This window comes from Oncorhynchus masou, chromosome 27 (assembly GCF_036934945.1).
Source record: "Oncorhynchus masou masou isolate Uvic2021 chromosome 27, UVic_Omas_1.1, whole genome shotgun sequence".
Lineage (NCBI taxonomy): Eukaryota > Metazoa > Chordata > Actinopteri > Salmoniformes > Salmonidae > Oncorhynchus > Oncorhynchus masou.
Window position 1 is genome coordinate 4,850,780 of NC_088238.1, and position 19,728 is coordinate 4,870,507.

General features: G+C 43.8%; 1 protein-coding gene across 1 annotated transcript in view; it reads left to right on the forward strand.

The window, feature by feature from the left end:
* The first annotated feature begins 5,624 nt into the window (after positions 1-5,624).
* The window catches only part of LOC135515577 (receptor-type tyrosine-protein phosphatase R-like), a 55,759-nt gene continuing 41,655 nt past the window's right edge, over positions 5,625-19,728 (forward strand). The window contains exons 1-3 of the mRNA XM_064939200.1: positions 5,625-5,658; positions 15,077-15,190; positions 15,864-16,013. Coding sequence (XP_064795272.1) covers positions 15,107-15,190; positions 15,864-16,013 — 234 coding nt within the window. The 5' untranslated portion in view covers positions 5,625-5,658; positions 15,077-15,106. The remainder of the gene's footprint in view (positions 5,659-15,076; positions 15,191-15,863; positions 16,014-19,728) is intronic.

Here is a 19,728-nt window from a genome sequence, read left to right on the forward strand (position 1 = left end):
GACTTACTCCAACACAGACTGACTCCAGCACAGACTGACTCCAGCACAGACTGACTCCAACACAGACTGACTCCAGCACAGACTGACTCCAACACAGACTGAGTCCAGCACAGACTGACTCCAGCACAGACTGACTGACTCCAACACAGACTGACTAAGTCTAACACAGACTGACTGACTCCAACACAGACTGACTGAGTCCAACACAGACTGACTGACTCCAACACAGACTGACTGAGTCCAACACAGACTGACCTACTCCAAGACAGACTGACTGACTCCAAGACAGACAGACTGACTCCAAGACAGACTGACTGACTCCAACACAGACTGACTGAGTCCAACACAGACTGACTCCAGCACAGACTGACTCCAGCACAGACTGACTGACTCCAACACAGACTGACTGACTCCAACACAGACTGACTGACTCCAGTACAGTAATACATAATGTTTGTGTTTATAGCTCCAACAGTACAGTACAGTAATACATAATGTTTGTGTTTATAGCTCCTACAGTACAGTAATACATAATGTTTGTGTTTATAGCTCCAACAGTACAGTAATACATAACGCTTGTGTTTATAGCTCCAACAGTACAGTACAGTAATACATAATGCTTGTGTTTATAGCTCCAACAGTACAGTAATACATAATGCTTGTGTTTATAGCTCCTACAGTACAGTAATACATAATGCTTGTGTTTATAGCTCCAACAGTACAGGAATACATAATGCTTGTGTTTATAGCTCCAACAGTACAGGAATACATAATGCTTGTGTTTATAGCTCCAACAGTACAGTACAGTAATACATAATGCTTGTGTTTATAGCTCCAACAGTACAGTACAGTAATACATAATGCTTGTGTTTTTAGCTCCAACAGTACAGTAATACATAATGCTTGTGTTTATAGCTCCAACAGTACAGTAATACATAATGCTTGTGTTTATAGCTCCAACAGTACAGTAATACATAATGCTTGTGTTTATAGCTCCAACAGTACAGTACAGTAATACATCATGCTTGTGTTTATAGATCCAACAGTACAGTAATACATAATGCTTGTGTTTATAGCTCCAACAGTACAGTACAGTAATACATAATGCTTGTATTATGTATTATAGCTCCAACAGTACAGTAATACATAATGCTTGTGTTTATAGCTCCAACAGTACAGTAATACATAATGCTTGTGTTTATAGCTCCAACAGTACAGTAATACATAATGCTTGTTTATAGCTCCAACAGTACAGTACAGTAATACATAATGCTTGTGTTTATAGCTCCAACAGTACAGTAATACATAATGCTTGTGTTTATAGCTCCAACAGTACAGTAATACATAATGCTTGTTTATAGCTCCAACAGTACAGTACAGTAATACATAATGCTTGTGTTTATAGCTCCAACAGTACAGTAATACATAATGCTTGTGTTTATAGCTCCTACAGTACAGTAATACATAATGCTTGTGTTTATAGCTCCAACAGTACAGTACAGTAATACATAATGCTTGTGTTTATAGCTCCAACAGTACAGTAATACATAATGCTTGTGTTTATAGCTCCAACAGTACAGTAATACATAATGCTTGTGTTTATAGCTCCAACAGTACAGTACAGTAATACATAATGCTTGTGTTTATAGCTCCAACAGTACAGTACAGTAATACATAATGCTTGTGTTTATAGCTCCAACAGTACAGTAATACATAATGCTTGTGTTTATAGCTCCAACAGTACAGTACAGTAATACATAATGCTTGTGTTTATAGCTCCAACAGTACAATAATACATAATGCTTGTGTTTATAGCTCCAACAGTACAGTACAGTAATACATAATGCTTGTGTTTATAGCTCCAACAGTACAGTAATACATAATGCTTGTGTTTATAGCTCCAACAGTACAGTAATACATAATGCTTGTGTTTATAGCTCCAACAGTACAGTACAGTAATACATAATGCTTGTGTTTATAGCTCCAACAGTACAGTACAGTAATACATAATGCTTGTGTTTATAGCTCCAACAGTACAGTAATACATCATGCTTGTGTTTATAGCTCCAACAGTACAGTAATACATAATGCTTGTGTTTATAGCTCCAACAGTACAGTAATACATAATGCTTGTGTTTATAGCTCCAACTGTACAGTAATACATAATGCTTGTGTTTATAGCTCCAACAGTACAGTAATAGTCAGCAATGCAAAATAATACACACATCATCCACAAGTTAAACAAAAGGCAATAAATACATGAAGACATATAAATATATATAAACTGGTTTGTATAAAAAGCCCATGGGGTCAGGTAGTGTCCAGATGGTTTTGATGGAGGGACACTGTAAAGATGAATCCCACAGACAGCTCTCTGTAAAGCAGATCAGACTATGAGGAGATAGAGGCTAATGGAATTAAAGAGGGCAGGCCAGAGTGCCTGGTCACTGTCAGTGGATGAGGAGACACAGGACGTTACAGGAAATCCACTGACAGGACCACTTATCAGGGGCGTAGATGTATTGCTTTATCCACTGGATATGTCTTCCTCCTCGTCCAGACATCAGGAAGTATAGAACACACAGGATCACATGTTATTAAACATGCTGTAAATCTGTAAATACATACGGTAAATAAATAGAGAGAGAGAGAGAGTACACAGCGGCAGAATACCTGACCACTGTGACTGACCCAAACTTAAGGAATGTTTTGACTATGTACAGACTTAGTGAGCATAGCCTTGCTATTGAGAAAGGCCGCCGTAGACAGACATGGCACTCAAGAGAAGACAGGCTATGTGCTCACTGCCCACAAAATGAGGTGGAAACTGAGCTGCACTTCCTAACCTCCTGCCCAATGTATGACCATATTAGAGAGACATATTTCCCTCAGATTACACAGATCCACAAAGAATTCGAAAACAAATCCATTTTTGAAAAACTCCCATATCTACTGGGTGAAATTCCACAGTGTGCCATCAGAGCAGCAAGATTTGTGACCTGTTGCCATGAGAAAAGGGCAACCAGTGAAGAACACCCACCATTGTAAATACAACCCATATGTATGCTTATTTATTTTCCCTTGTGTACTTTAACCATTTGTACACTGTTACAGCACTGTATATATGTATATAATACGACATTTCTAATGTCTTTATTGTTTTGAAACTTCTGTATGTATAATGTTTACTGTTAATTTGATTTGTTTATTTCACTTTTATATATTATCTACCTCACTTGCTTTGGCAATATTAACACATGTTTCCCATGTCAATAAAGCCCCTTGAATTGAATTGAATTGAGAAAGAGAGAGGAGAGGGAAGGCAGGGAAGAGGTAAAGGGAGTACAGTGCATTGATCGTGAGAAGGCTCTGATCAGATTACTCTCTATCTCTCAATTCAACTAATTTCAATTCATTTCATTCCTCTCTCTCTCTCTCTCTCTATCTCTTTCTCTCTGTCTCTTTCGCTGTCTCTCTCTCGCTGTCTCTCTCTCGCTGTCTCTCTCTCGCTGCCTCTATCTCTCTCTCGCTGTCTCTCTCTCGCTGCCTCTATCTCTCTCTCGCTGTCTCTCTCGCTGTCTCTCTCTTGCTGCCTCTATCTCTTTCTCGCTGTCTCTATCTCTCTCTCTGTCTATCTCTCTCTGTCTATCTCTGAGCCGTGAGGTCACGTTGTATCAGACTGGATCAGAGGCGTTCCCTGAGAGAGAGGGGGGGAGTGAGGGAAGGGGAAAAACAATGAACAGGTTATTAATGTGAATGTAATGGGACAGAGAGATGCCGTAGCAACATGTTTCCATGGTGACTATGAACAGGTTATTGATGTGAATGTAATGGGACAGAGAGATGCCGTAGCAACATGTTTCCATGGTGACTATGCACAGGTTATTGATGTGAATGTAATGGGACAGAGAGATGCCATAGCAACATGTTTTGTTTCCATGGTGAATACGAACAGGTTATTGATGTGAGTGTAATGGGACAGAGAGATGCCGTAGCAACATGTTTTGTTTCCATGGTGAATACGAACAGGTTATTGATGTGAATGTAATGGGACAGAGCGATGCCGTAGCAACATGTTTCCATGGTGAATATGAACAGGTTATTGATGTGAATGTAATGGGAGAGAGCGATGCCGTAGCAACATGTCTCCATGGTGAATATGAACAGTTATTGCTGTGGAACAGACTGGAGTGATGTTGTTGTTGTTGTTTGTTTAGAATAGCAGAGCAAAGGTTATTTAGTTATTAACTCTAACCAAACACACACACACACACACACACACACACACACACACACACACACACACACACACACACACACACACATAAGCGCACATGCACACACACACACACACACACACACACACACACACACACACACACACACACACACACACACACACACACACTCATATATACACACACACATACACATACATAAGCACACACACATACATAAGCACACACACACACACACACACACACACACACACACACACCAAACGGCAGGCCACCTCTGCTGCTGTTTAATATTAACCTCCACTGTGAACTCTCAGCGCTGTAGGCAGCGGCAGTTGCCAGGTAACAGACTAGATTATTTTCGCTCTACTTTCCCAAAGTAGTCCCTCCATATCACTCCACCCGCCCGTCCTAATGGTGTATTTACTCAGCGTGCTCAGGGGGATGAGGGGCTGTTGACACAGGATGTGCCTTACCTGCCTGTGATTGGCTCTGATGGCTCCCTCCATTCCTCCCTTTATCTCTGACCATCCATCCATTCATCCCTCCATAATCCATCTATCACTCCCTTCCTCCCACCACCTCTCCATCCATCCATCCCTCCCACCATCCCCCCCTCCCTCCACCTCTCCCCCCCCCCCCTCCACCTCTCCATCCCTCTCATCCTAGCCTGTGGATGAGTCAGAACTCTAATTCAGTCTCTAGGGGTCCAGAGTTCATCCACGAGCACTGTGTGTGTGTGTGTGTGTGTGTGTGTGTGTGTGTGTGTGTGTGTGTGTGTGTGTGTGTGTGTGTGTGTGTGTGTGTGTGTGTGTGTGTGTGTGTGTGTGTGTGCGTGCGTGCGTGCATGCGTGCGTGCGTATATGTGTGTGTGTATATGTGTGTGTGTGCCTCTCTTGTCAGTCCTCCAGCCTCCCACCACCTGTGGGTCATGTACCTCATAATGGCCCTACTATCTCCACTTCCTGCCATGTTGATAACCTCCCCAGTGGCACCCTGTTCCCTTTTTAGGGCACTACATTTGACCAGGGCTGTACAGTAGATACCACCATCACTACCACTGACAATATCCATTGTCTAATACATATACATGTTCTCAGAAGAACAACGGCCATTTGGTTTGAGAGAGAGAGAGAGAGAGAGAGAGAGAGAATCTCATGAAGAGTTGAAGGATACCTTATTTTGTTGCAGTGGATTTGTGTAGATGTCTCTCTGCAAAAAAGGATCTCTTGCTTAGAGGTTTTTTTTCTGTTATATGGTGGTCCCAGGATGCTCTCTGAATGTTCCTGTAACAGAAAAGGACCCTAGCGGACCTACTAAAGGGATTTGTTTGCCGACTGGACTTGAATCTGAAAGCCCACTCCAGGAGATGCCAGAAGACGTCTCTACCTGTCTCTGCGTCTCCTGGCAGCTTCACCGGGTGAGCTGGTTTGGGACTTTGGGGAGTGTGTAAAGTGTGTGTGTTGACTAACTATACATAGGACATCGGGTCCATATCATGGCTACTACTGTACTTGTGTGTAGAGTGATGTTGGAAACAGAGCGGTCTCCGTCTCGCCGGAGGACTAACAGTCTGCTGTTATGCCAGAGGGGGCGGCAGGGTGGCCTAGTGGTTAGAGCGTTGGACTAGTAACCGAAAGGTTGCAAGTTCAAACCCCCGAGCTGACAAGGTACAAAATCTGTCATTCTGCCCCTGAACAGGCAGTTAACCCACTGTTCCTAGGCCGTCATTGAAAATAAGAATTTGTTCTTAACTGACTTGCCTAGTAAAATAAAGGTAAAATAAAATAAATAAAAGATGGTTACAAAAACAATATCCAAGGATATTCTGGAGCTGTCAGTCTTCTGTTATTGACCTCCTGGTCCCTGGGGTCACCGATCATCAACAGGGAACACTCTTCACAGTAGATATTCTGGAGCTCTTCTGTTATTGACCTCCTGGTCCCTGGGGTCACCGATCATCAACAGGGAACACTCTTCACAGTAGATATTCTGGAGCTCTTCTGTTATTGACCTCCTTGTCCCTGGGGTCACCGATCATCAACAGGGAACACTCTTCACAGTAGATATTCTGGAGCTCTTCTGTTATTGACCTCCTGGTCCCTGGGGTCACCGATCATCAACAGGGAACACTCTTCACAGTAGATATTCTGGAGCTCTTCTGTTATTGACCTCCTGGTCCCTGGAGTCACCGATCATCAACAGGGAACACTCTTCACAGTAGATATTCTGGAGCTCTTCTGTTATTGACCTCCTGGTCCCTGGGGTCACCGTTCATCAACAGGGAACACTCTTCACAGTAGATATTCTGGAGCTCTTCTGTTATTGACCTCCTGGTCCCTGGGGTCACCGATCATCAACAGGGAACACTCTTCACAGTAGATATTCTGGAGCTCTTCTGTTATTGACCTCCTGGTCCCTGGGGTCACCGATCATCAACAGGGAACACTCTTCACAGTAGATGTGATAGAGGGAGTTTCTGTCACAGAGGATGTTCCCTCACTGGTCAATAATTACCCTTCAGGGCCGCCATTACTTCCTGTGTTGGCTATGTGCTGTTGGTTTTATTTGGTTATTGTCCCCTGGTCATTTAGGTTCTGCCATAATATATCAGGTTATACTATAATACAATTACGATAATATATCAGGTTATACTATAATACAGTTACTATAATATATCAGGTTATACTATAATACAGTTACGATAATATTTCAGGTTATACTATAATATATCAGGTTATACTATAATATATCAGGTTATACTATAATATATCAGGTTATACTATAATACAGTCACTATAATATATCAGGTTATACTATAAAACAGTCACTATAATATATCAGGTTATACTATAATATATCAGGTTACACTATAATACAGTTACTATAATATATCAGGTTATACTATAATATATCAGGTTATACTATAATATATCAGGTTATATTATAATATATCAGGTTATACTATAATATTTCAGGTTATACTATAATATTTGGGGTTATACTAAAATATATCAGGTTATACTATAATATATCAGGTTATACTATAATATATCAGGTTATACTATAATACAGTTACTATAATATATCAGGTTATACTATAATATATCAGGTTATACTATAATATATCAGGTTATACTATAATACAGTTACTATAATATATCAGGATATGCTATAATATATCAGTTTATACTATAATATATCAGGTTATACTATAATACAGTTACTATAATATATCAGGTTATACTATAATATATCAGTTTATACTATAATACAGTTACTATAATATATCAGGTCATAATATAATATATCAGGTTATACTATAATACAGTTACTATAATATATCAGGTTATGCTATAATATATCAGTTTATACTATAATACAGTCACTATAATATATCAGGTTATATTATAATATATTAGTTTATACTATAATATATCAGGTTATACTATACTACAGTTACTATAATATATCAGGTTATACTATAATACAGTTACTATAATATATCAGGTTATATACTATAATATATCAGGTTATACAATAATATATCAGGTTATACTATAATATATCAGGTTATACTATAATACAGTTACTATAATATATCAGGTTATACTATAATATATCAGGTTATACTATAATACAGTTACTATAATATATCAGGTTATGCTATAATATATCAGGTTATACTATAATATATCAGGTTATACTATAATACAGTCACTATAATATATCAGGTTATATTATAATATATTAGTTTATACTATAATATATCAGGTTATACTATAAAACAGTTACTATAATATATCAGGTTATACTATAACATATATCAGGTTATACTATAATATATCAGGTTATACTATAATATATCAGGTTATACTATAATACAATTACTATAATATATCAGGTTATACTATAATATATCAGGTTGTAATATAACACAGTTACTATAATATATCAGGTTATACTATAATATATCAGCTTATACAATAATATATCAGGTTATACTATAATATATCAGGTTATACTATAATACAGTTACTATAATATATCAGGTTATACTATAATATATCAGGTTATACTATAATATATCAGGTTATACTATAATACATCAGGTTATACTATAATACATCAGGTTATACTATAATATATCAGGTTATACTATAATATATCAGGTTATACTATAATACAGTTACTATAATATATCAGGTTATACTATAATATATCAGGTTATACTATAATATATCAGGTTATACTATAATATATCTGGTTATACTATAATACATCAGGTTATACTATAATATATCAGGTTATACAATAATATATCAGGTTATACAATAATATATCAGGTTATACTATAATATATCAGGTTATATTATAATATATCAGGTTATACTATAATACAGTTACTATAATATATCATGTCTCCTGTGTTGGGCATCAGGTAGCAGGCCTCCCTCTACCCCTCCACCCTTCCATGTCTCCTGTGTTGGGCATCAGGTAGCAGGCCTCCACCCCCACCCCCCACCCCTCCAGGGACGGCAGCCATTCATTAATTGGGGTGGCAGGGTAGCCTAGTGGTTAGAGCAAGTTCATATCCCGAGCTGGCAACATACAAATCTGTCATTCTGCCCCTGAACAGGCAGTTAACCCTCTGTTCCGAGAGGCCATCATTGAAAATAAAAATATTTTCTTAACTGGCTTGCCTAGAGGTGAAATAAAGGTGAAATAAAAATTCAAAGGTTGTCTATTTTCCATTTACCCACAAACCCTGGATGTAAAGGTGAAATAAAAATTCAAAGGTTGTCTCTTTTCCATTTACCCACAAACCCCGGATGTAAAGGTGAAATAAAAATTCAAAGGTTGTCTCTTTTCCATTTACCCACAAACCCTGGATGTCACTTCTCGAGAGAGAGTTGACTTCCTTCCTGTAGACATGTCCCTTATTTCCCAGGACTCCAGAGCCCTGTTAAAGAGTCTGAAAGCAGTCATGTGGAATAAAAACATACCCACTCCACTTCTTAAAGATAGAAAAAAAAGATGTCCCTTCTTTTCCAGGACTCCCAGAGCCCTGAGGGTAGTAAGGCAGAAAGAAAACTAGAACCGTAGAACCTGGAAGAGCAGGCAGTCCCTGGAAGTGTAACAGGAAGAGGAGACAGTCCCTGGAAGTGTAACAGGAAGAGGAGACAGTCCCTGGAAGTGTAACAGGAAGAGGAGACAGTCCCTGGCAGTGTACAGGAAGAGGAGACAGTCCCTGGCAGTGTACAGGAAGAGGAGGCAGTCCCTGGAAGTGTACAGGAAGAGGAGAAAGCTGGACAGGTGACAGTCCCTGGCAGTGTACAGGAAGAGGAGAAAGCTGGACAGGAGACAGTCCCTGGCAGTGTACAGGAAGAGGAGAAAGCTGGACAGGAGACAGTCCCTGGCAGTGTACAGAAAGAGGAGACCATCCCTGGCAGTGTACAGGAAGAGACAGTCCCTGGCAGTGTACAGGAAGAGGAGACAGTCCCTGGCAGTGTACAGGAAGAGACACTCCCTGGCAGTGTACAGGAAGAGGAGACAGTCCCTGGCAGTGTACAGGAAGAGGAGACAGTCCCTGGCAGTGTACAGGAAGAGGAGACAGTCCCTGGCAGTGTACAGGAAGAGGAGACAGTCCCTGGCAGTGTACAGGAAGAGCAGGCAGTCCCTGGCAGTGTAACAGGAAGAGGAGACAGTCCCTGGCAGTGTACAGGAAGAGGAGACAGACCCTGGCAGTGTGCAGGAAGATGAGACAGACCCTGGCAGTGTGCAGGAAGAGGAGACCATCCATGGCAGTGTGCAGGAAGAGGAGAAAGCTGGAGAGGAGACAGGGTTATTAAGGATAATGTTTTGTCTAAATATGGACATTTCATAGTCATCTCTGCCGATGCCTGGGGAGATACAACTATGGCTGCTTATCAAATGACATCCTATTCCCTACGTAGTGCACTACCCTATGGGCCCTGGTTAAAGGACTGTGCTATATAGGGAAGAGGGTGCCATTTGGAACATATTATATGACTCAAAGAGGGTGGGTGTTCTTCCTCTGAAAGACAACCGGTGGGGGGAAAATATCTGCACAGATGGAAAGAGAACCGAGATAAATGAAAGCTGTGCTAGAAAACAGATTCTGTGTTTGTTTCTCCTCAAGTCAGACTTTTAGAATGTGGAACGGTTATGTTGATAGATACAGGAGGGGTTTGTTTCTCCTCAAGTCAGACTTTTAGAATGTGGAACGGTTATGTTGATAGATACAGGAGGGGTTTGTTTCTCCTCAAGTCAGACTTTTAGAATGTGGAACGGTTATGTTGCTAGATACAGGAGGGGTTTGTTTCTCCTCAAGTCAGACTTTTAGAATGTGGAACGGTTATGTTGATAGATACAGGAGGGGTTTGTTTCTCCTCAAGTCAGACTTTTAGAATGTGGAACGGTTATGTTGATAGATACAGGAGGGGTTTGTTTCTCCTCAAGTCAGACTTTTAGAATGTGGAAAGGTTATGTTGCTGGATACAGGAGGGGTTTGTTTCTCCTCAAGTCAGACTTTTAGAATGTGGAACGGTTATGTTGATAGATACAGGAGGGGTTTGTTTCTCCTCAAGTCAGACTTTTAGAATGTGGAACGGTTATGTTGATAGATACAGGAGGGGTTTGTTTCTCCTCAAGTCAGACTTTTAGAATGTGGAACGGTTATGTTGCTGGATACAGGAGGGGTTTGTTTCTCCTCAAGTCAGACTTTTAGAATGTGGAACGGTTATGTTGCTAGATACAGGAGGGGTTTGTTTCTCCTCAAGTCAGACTTTTAGAATGTGGAACGGTTATGTTGCTGGATACAGGAGGGGTTTGTTTCTCCTCAAGTCAGACTTTTAGAATGTGGAACGGTTATGTTGATAGATACAGGAGGGGTTTGTTTCTCCTCAAGTCAGACTTTTAGAATGAGGAACGGTTATGTTGATAGATACAGGAGGGGTTTGTTCCTCCTCAAGTCAGACTTTTAGAATGTGGAACGGTTATGTTGATTGATACAGGAGGGGTTTGTTCCTCCTCAAGTCAGACTTTTAGAATGAGGAACGGTTATGTTGCTGGATACAGGAAGGGGAGACATAAGTGGTTGGGGTAAATCTTATTTTTAACGGCTGACATGCGCCCACACACGACCTTTCGACCTTGACCTCTCTGGCCGGTCACTGTCCCCAGGCCTGTCTGGGATGCTCTTTATAGGGCTGACCACTGCAGGACCCTCAGGACTGGTACCAAACCAGGTTAGCTGGAGGTAATCAATTCGCCATCTGGAACAAATGACATGTTAACTAAAGGTGGTTTTCCTTGTTTTGAAGGGGTTCCACTTTGACAGAGAGAGAGAGAGAGAGAGGGGGACAGAGAGAGAAAGAGGGACAGAAAGAGGGACAGAGAGAGAGGGTCAGAGAGAGAGAGGGGGAGGAAGGGAGAGAGAGAGAGATTTGTACATTGTTGCAACACTGTATATATACGTAATATGACTTTTGTAATGTCTTTATTGTTTTGAAACTTCTGTATGTGTAATGTTTACTGTTAATTGTTATTGTTTATTTCACTTTTGTATATTATGTACCTCACTAGCTTTGGCAATGTTAACCCATGTTACCCCTGCCTAATAATCACCTTGAATTGAATTGAATTGAAATTGAGAGATAGAAAGAGAGAGAGAGAGACACAGAGAGAGAGGGACAGTGCGAGAGAGAGCGAGGAAGGAAGAGAGACAGAGTGTGAAAGTGATTGTATAAGTGTCAGTGGATGGATGGTAATGTAGTAATGTTGGTAGAGATGTAATGCAGCTTAGACATCCCCTGCCTCCTCTGCTCTGCTTGGAAAGTGTTAGAGATTTCCCTGTGTGTTATAGAGGTAACAGAGTGTTATATAGAGTTAACAGAGTGTTATAGAGAGGTAACAGAGAGGTAACAGACTGTTATAGAGAGTTAACAGAGTGTTATAGAGAGGTAACAGAGAGGTAACAGACTGTTATAGAGAGTTAACAGAGTGTTATAGAGAGGTAACAGAGTGTTGTAGAGAGGTAACAGCGTGTTGTAGAGAGGTAACAGAGTGTTGTAGAGAGGTAACAGAGTGTTGTAGAGAGGTAACAGAGAGGTAACAGAGTGTTATAGAGAGGTAACAGATAGGTAACAGAGTGTTATAGATAGGTAACAGGGTGTTATAGAGAGGTAACAGAGTGTTGTAGAGAGGTAACAGAGAGGTAACAGAGTGTTATAGAGAGTTAACAGAGTGTTATAGAGAGGTAACAGAGTGTTGTAGAGAGGTAACAGCGTGTTGTAGAGAGGTAACAGAGTGTTGTAGAGAGGTAACAGAGTGTTGTAGAGAGGTAACAGAGAGGTAACAGAGTGTTATAGAGAGGTAACAGATAGGTAACAGAGTGTTATAGATAGGTAACAGGGTGTTATAGAGAGGTAACAGAGTGTTGTAGAGAGGTAACAGAGAGGTAACAGAGTGTTATAGAGAGGTAACAGGGTGTTATAGAGAGGTAACAGAGAGGTAACACGGTGTTATAGAGAGGTAACAGAGTGTTGTAGAGAGGTAACAGAGAGGTAACAGAGTGTTATAGAGAGGTAACAGAGTGTTATAGAGAGGTAACAGAGTGTTGTAGAGAGGTAACAGAGTGTTGTAGAGAGGTAACAGAGTGTTGTAGAGAGGTAACAGAGAGGTAACAGAGTGTTATAGAGAGGTAACAGAGTGTTATAGAAAGGTAACAGAGTGTTATAGAGAGGTAACAGAGAGGTAACACGGTGTTATAGAGAGGTAACAGAGTGTTGTAGAGAGGTAACAGAGAGGTAACAGAGTGTTATAGAGAGGTAACAGGGTGTTATAGAGAGGTAACAGAGTGTTGTAGAGAGGTAACAGAGAGGTAACAGAGTGTTATAGAGAGGTAACAGAGTGTTGTAGAGAGGTAACAGAGTGTTGTAGAGAGGTAACAGAGTGTTGTAGAGAGGTAACAGAGTGTTGTAGAGAGGTAACAGCGTGTTGTAGAGAGGTAACAGAGTGTTGTAGAGAGGTAACAGAGTGTTGTAGAGAGGTAACAGCGTGTTGTAGAGAGGTAACAGCGTGTTGTAGAGAGGTAACAGCGTGTTGTAGAGAGGTAAGAGTGTTGTAGAGAGGTAACAGAGTGTTGTAGAGAGGTAACAGAGTGTTACAGAGAGGTAACAGAGAGTTACAGAGAGGTAACAGAATGTTATAGAGAGGTAAAAGAGAGGTAACAGAGTGTTATAGAGAGGTAACAGAGGTAACCGAATGTTATAGAGAAGTAACATAGTGTTATAGAGAGGTAACAGAGAGGTAACAGAATGTTATAGAGAGGTAACAGAGTGTTATAGAGAGGTAACAGAGAGGTAACATAATGTTATAGAGAGGTAACAGAATGTTATAGAGAGGTAACAGAGAGGTAACAGACTGTTATAGAGAGTTAACAGAGTGTTATAGAGAGGTAACAGAGTGTTGTAGAGAGGTAACAGAGTGTTGTAGAGAGGTAACAGCGTGTTGTAGAGAGGTAACAGAGTGTTGTAGAGAGGTAACAGAGTGTTGTAGAGAGGTAACAGAGTGTTATAGAGAGGTAACAGAGTGTTGTAGAGAGGTAACAGAGTGTTGTAGAGAGGTAACAGAGTGTTGTAGAGAGGTAACAGAGTGTTGTAGAGAGGTAACAGAGTGTTGTAGAGAGGTAACAGCGTGTTGTAGAGAGGTAACAGCGTGTTGTAGAGAGGTAAGAGTGTTGTAGAGAGGTAACAGAGTGTTGTAGAGAGGTAACAGAGTGTTACAGAGAGGTAACAGAGAGGTAACAGAGAGTTACAGAGAGGTAACAGAATGTTATAGAGAGGTAACAGAGAGGTAACAGAGTGTTATAGAGAGGTAACAGTGTTATAGAGAGGTAACAGTGTTATAGAGAGGTAACAGAGTGTTATAGAGAGGAAACAGTGTTATAGAGAGGTAACAGAGTGTTACAGAGAGGTAACAGAGTGTTACAGAGGTAACAGAGTGTTACAGAGGTAACAGAGTGTTACAGAGGTAACAGAGTGTTATAGAGAGGTAACAGAGTGTTATAGAGAGGTAACATAATGTTTTAGAGAGGTACCACTACAGAGCATGTCTCTCCATCCTCTTTGTGAAAAGGGTTTGTTTCCCATCTTGTGAGTGTTTGTCTGGAAGTAAGTATACAGTGTTTGTGTTGTCAAGGTAACAGGCAGTACAGTGTCTCTATCTAGTTCCTGTCTGATATTCTGCTGTTCAGGACACAGTCACTTGCTCTGTTGTTGGCACCAGTCAATCCAGATGTCTCCCATGTGAATTCAACTCTAGTTTCCATGGTGATATATCTCTCTCCTGCTCTGGGCTGTCAGTGTGCCTCACACTTTCCCCCCTCTCTCTTTCTCCCTCTCCACCTTCCTCCCCTTCCCTCCCTCTCTCCCTCTACCCCCTCTTCCTCTTTCCCCCTTAACCCCTCCCACCATCCCTCCCCCTCCCTCTTTCCCCCTTAACCCCTCCCACCATCCCTCCCCCTTCGTCTTTCCCCCTTCCCCCGTCCCTCCCTCCCTCCCTTCCTCCATTTCTCCCCCTTTCTCCCCATCCTTCCCTCATCCCTCCCCCTTCTCCTCCCTCCCTCCCCCTTCTCCTCCCTCCCTCCCTCCCTCCCTCCCTCCCTCCCTCCCTCCCTCCCTCCCTCCCTCCCTCCCTCCCTCCCTCCCTCCCTCCCTCCCTCCCTCCCTCCCTGCTGTCCCTTCCTCCCCCTTCCCCCTCCCTCCCTGCTGTGCCCCCTCCCTTCCTCCCCCACCACTCCCTCCCTCTGTCAGAAGCTGCAGGTTGATGTGAGGAGGTTAACCATGTCTCTTCTAAAGCGGTTCAGAGAGGGGGTAGCTGCTGCTCTGTACATCTCCCCCAGACACGTACACATCAACAGGCTCAATGTAAGACACACACACACACACACACACACACACACACACACACACACACACACACACACACACACACACACACACACACACACACACACACACAGACACACACACAGACACGCAGACACACAGACACACACACACACACAGACACACACACACACACACACAGACACACACACACACTGCTCTGAACATCTCCCCCAGACACGTACACATCAACAGACTCAATGTAAGACACACACACACACACACAGACACACAAACAGACACACACACAGACACACACACACAGACACACACACACACACACACACACACACACACACACACACACACACACACACTGCTCTGAACATCTCCCCCAGACACGTACACATCAACAGACTCAATGTAAGAATCACACACACATGCAGACACACACACACCTAAACACCCTCAAACATTCAACACCTTTTACTGACTATAGACATGAATAAGGATGATTTGAAACTAGTTTCCACTGAACACAAATGATGGTAGTTCATACAGACTGGCCAGACCTCCATAACAACACATCCCACAAACCACTTCACCGCTGCACCGTAGTTAAATCTTAATGTGAGGTTGTCTGTGGATATCATTTCATCTGAGCGTTATCTAACATCCTCTTCCTCCTCTTCCTCCTCTACCCCCCCAATAGGAGAGGAGGAATGGCATTGAGCTGTACGTGTCATCTGATAGTCCAGGGGCCACGGAGCCCCTCCCAGCAGAGGAAGTTATCCAATCACTGAACATCAACACCCTGCATCGTAGCCTGGGTCACTTCGGCATCACAGAGGTCTCCTCGGAGGTACGCTACTTCCTATATGTGTGCACGTGTGTATCTGTGCACGTGTGTATGTGTGCACGTGTGTATGTGTGTGTGTGTGCATGTGTGTGTGTGTGTGTGTGTACGTACAAGCGTGCATGTCTCAGCCAGGCGTATAGATGGTTTCCTCTGTGTTGGGCTTTATGCTCTGTGTTGTCAGTCCTAATGGTGTCCTCTGTGTTGTCAGTCCTAATGGTGTCCTCTGTGTTGGGCTTTATGCTCTGTGTTGTCAGTCCTAATGGTGTCCTCTGTGTTGTCAGTCCTAATGGTGTCCTCTGTGTTGTCAGTCCTAAAGGTGTCCTCTGTGTTATCAGTCCTAAAGGTGTCCTCTGTGTTGTCAGTCCTAATGGTGTCCTCTGTGTTATCAGTCCTAATGGTGTCCTCTGTGTTGTCAGTCCTAAAGGTGTCCTCTGTGTTGTCAGTCCTAATGGTGTCCTCTGTGTTGTCAGTCCTAAAGGTGTCCTCTGTGTTGTCAGTCCTAATGATTTCCTCTGTGTTATCAGTCCTAATGGTGTCCTCTGTGTTGTCAGTCCTAATGGTGTCCTCTGTGTTGTCAGTCCTAAAGGTGTCCTCTGTGTTGTCAGTCCTAATGGTGTCCTCTGTGTTGTCAGTCCTAATGGTGTCCTCTGTGTTGTCAGTCCTAATGGTGTTCTCTGTGTTGTCAGTCCTAATGATTTCCTCTGTGTTATCAGTCCTAAAGGTGTCCTCTGTGTTGTCAGTCCTAATGGTGTCCTCTGTGTTGTCAGTCCTAATGGTGTCCTCTGTGTTGAGCTTCATGCTCTGTGTTATCAGTCCTAAAGGTGTCCTCTGTGTTGTCAGTCCTAAAGGTGTCCTCTGTGTTGTCAGTCCTAATGGTGTCCTCTGTGTTGTCAGTCCTAATGATTTCCTCTGTGTTATCAGTCCTAAAGGTGTCCTCTGTGTTGTCAGTCCTAATGGTGTCCTCTGTGTTGTCAGTCCTAATGGTGTCCTCTGTGTTGAGCTTCATGCTCTGTGTTATCAGTCCTAATGGTGTCCTCTGTGTTGTCAGTCCTAATGGTGTCCTCTGTGTTGTCAGTCCTAATGGTGTCCTCTGTGTTGTCAGTCCTAATGGTGTCCTCTGTGTTGTCAGTCCTAATGGTGTCCTCTGTGTTGTCAGTCCTAATGGTGTCCTCTGTGTTGTCAGTCCTAATGGTGTCCTCTGTGTTGTCAGTCCTAATGGTGTCCTCTGTGTTATCAGACCTAATGGTTTCCTCTGTTTTGGGCTTAATGCTCTGTGTTGTCAGTCCTAATGGTTTCCTCTGTGTTGGGCTTTATGCTCTGTGGTAGGTAGTTTGTTAGCTCGTTGTTTTTCACCGAGAGGTGGGCGTCTTTTTCATCCCGGCCCTAAAGATCTGAAAGACCTCCCACCCATCACACACACCATATCATTTTGTTCTTTCCCTCTCTCTCTCTTTTCTCTCATCCCTCCCTCCACCCCTCTCTCTCTGTCTCTCTCTGTCTCTCTCTCTCTCTGTCTCGTTAGTGTTGTGTGTGTAGTGAATCAGGGAACAGACATTAGTACCAGGATGTGTTCTAAAGATGATGTCCAGACATCCCTAGAACAGGCTGCTCCTTCCCTGCCCCTCTCTCTCTCTATATATATATACAGTATATATATATTTATATATAAATACATGGTGGGACCAACAGCAATAACAATAGTACTAGTGGACATGGGATTACCATTAACAGACTGTCCTCCCTGGGCAGCCAGGTTTGTCTGTGACGACCGGTCTCTATAGCCAGACTGTCCTCCCTGGGCAGCCAGGTTTGTCTGTGATGACCGGTCTCTATAGCCAGACTGTCCTCCCTGGGCAGCCAGGTTTGTCTGTGATGACCGGTCTCTATAGTCAGACTGTCCTCTCTGGGCAGCCAGGTGTGTCTGTGATGACCGGTCTCTATAGCCAGACTGTCCTCCCTGGGCAGCCAGGTGTGTCTGTGATGACCGGTCTCTATAGCCAGACTGTCCTCCCTGGGCAGCCAGGTTTGTCTGTGACGACCGGTCTCTATAGCCAGACTGTCCTCCCTGGGCAGCCAGGTTTGTCTGTGACGACCGGTCTCTATAGCCAGACTGTCCTCCCTGGGCAGCCAGGTGTGTCTGTGACAACCGGTCTCTATAGCCAGACTGTCCTCCCTGGGCAGCCAGGTGTGTCTGTGACGACCGGTCTCTATAGCCAGACTGTCCTCCCTGGGCAGCCAGGTGTGTCTGTGACAACCGGTCTCTATAGCCAGACTGTCCTCCCTGGGCAGCCAGGTGTGTCTGTGACAACCGGTCTCTATAGCCAGACTGTGCTCTCTGGGCAGCCAGGTTTGTCTGTGACAACCGGTCTCTATAGCCAGACTGTCCTCCCTGGGCAGCCAGGTGTGTCTGTGACAACCGGTCTCTATAGCCAGACTGTCCTCCCTGGGCAGCCAGGTTTGTCTGTGATGACCGGTCTCTATAGCCAGACTGTCCTCTCTGGGCAGCCAGGTTTGTCTGTGACAACCGGTCTCTATAGCCAGACTGTCCTCCCTGGGCAGCCAGGTTTGTCTGTGACAACCGGTCTCTATAGCCAGACTGTCCTCCCTGGGCAGCCAGGTTTGTCTGTGATGACCGGTCTCTATAGCCAGACTGTCCTCCCTGGGCAGCCAGGTTTGTCTGTGACAACCGGTCTCTATAGTCAGACTGTCCTCCCTGGGCAGCCAGGTATGTCTGTGACGACCGGTCTCTGTAGCCAGACTGTCCTCCCTGGGCAGCCAGGTTTGTCTGTGACGACCGGTCTCTATAGCCAGACTGTCCTCCCTGGGCAGCCAGGTTTGTCTGTGACGACCGGTCTCTATAGCCAGACTGTCCTCTCTGGGCAGCCAGGTGTGTCTGTGACGACCGGTCTCTATAGCCAGACTGTCCTCTCTGGGCAGCCAGGTTTGTCTGTGATGACCGGTCTCTATAGCCAGACTGTCCTCCCTGGGCAGCCAGGTTTGTCTGTGATGACCGGTCTCTATAGCCAGACTGTCCTCTCTGGGCAGCCAGGTTTGTCTGTGACGACCGGTCTCTATAGCCAGACTGTCCTCTCTGGGCAGCCAGGTTTGTCTGTGACAACCGGTCTCTATAGCCAGACTGTGCTCACTGGGCAGCCAGGTGTGTCTGTGACAACCGGTCTCTATAGCCAGACTGTGCTCTCTGGGCAGCCAGGTGTGTCTGTGACGACCGGTCTCTATAGCCAGACTGTCCTCCCTGGGCAGCCAGGTTTGTCTGTGACAACCGGTCTCTATAGCCAGACTGTGCTCACTGGGCAGCCAGGTGTGTCTGTGACAACCGGTCTCTATAGCCAGACTGTGCTCACTGGGCAGCCAGGTGTGTCTGTGACAACCGGTCTCTATAGCCAGACTGTCCTCCCTGGGCAGCCAGGTTTGTCTGTGACGACCGGTCTCTATAGCCAGACTGTCCTCCCTGGGCAGCCAGGTGTGTCTGTGATGACCGGTCTCTATAGCCAGACTGTCCTCCCTGGGCAGCCAGGTTTGTCTGTGACGACCGGTCTCTATAGCCAGACTGTCCTCTCTGGGCAGCCAGGTGTGTCTGTGACGACCGGTCTCTATAGCCAGACTGTCCTCTCTGGGCAGCCAGGTTTGTCTGTGATGACCGGTCTCTATAGCCAGACTGTCCTCCCTGGGCAGCCAGGTGTGTCTGTGACGACCGGTC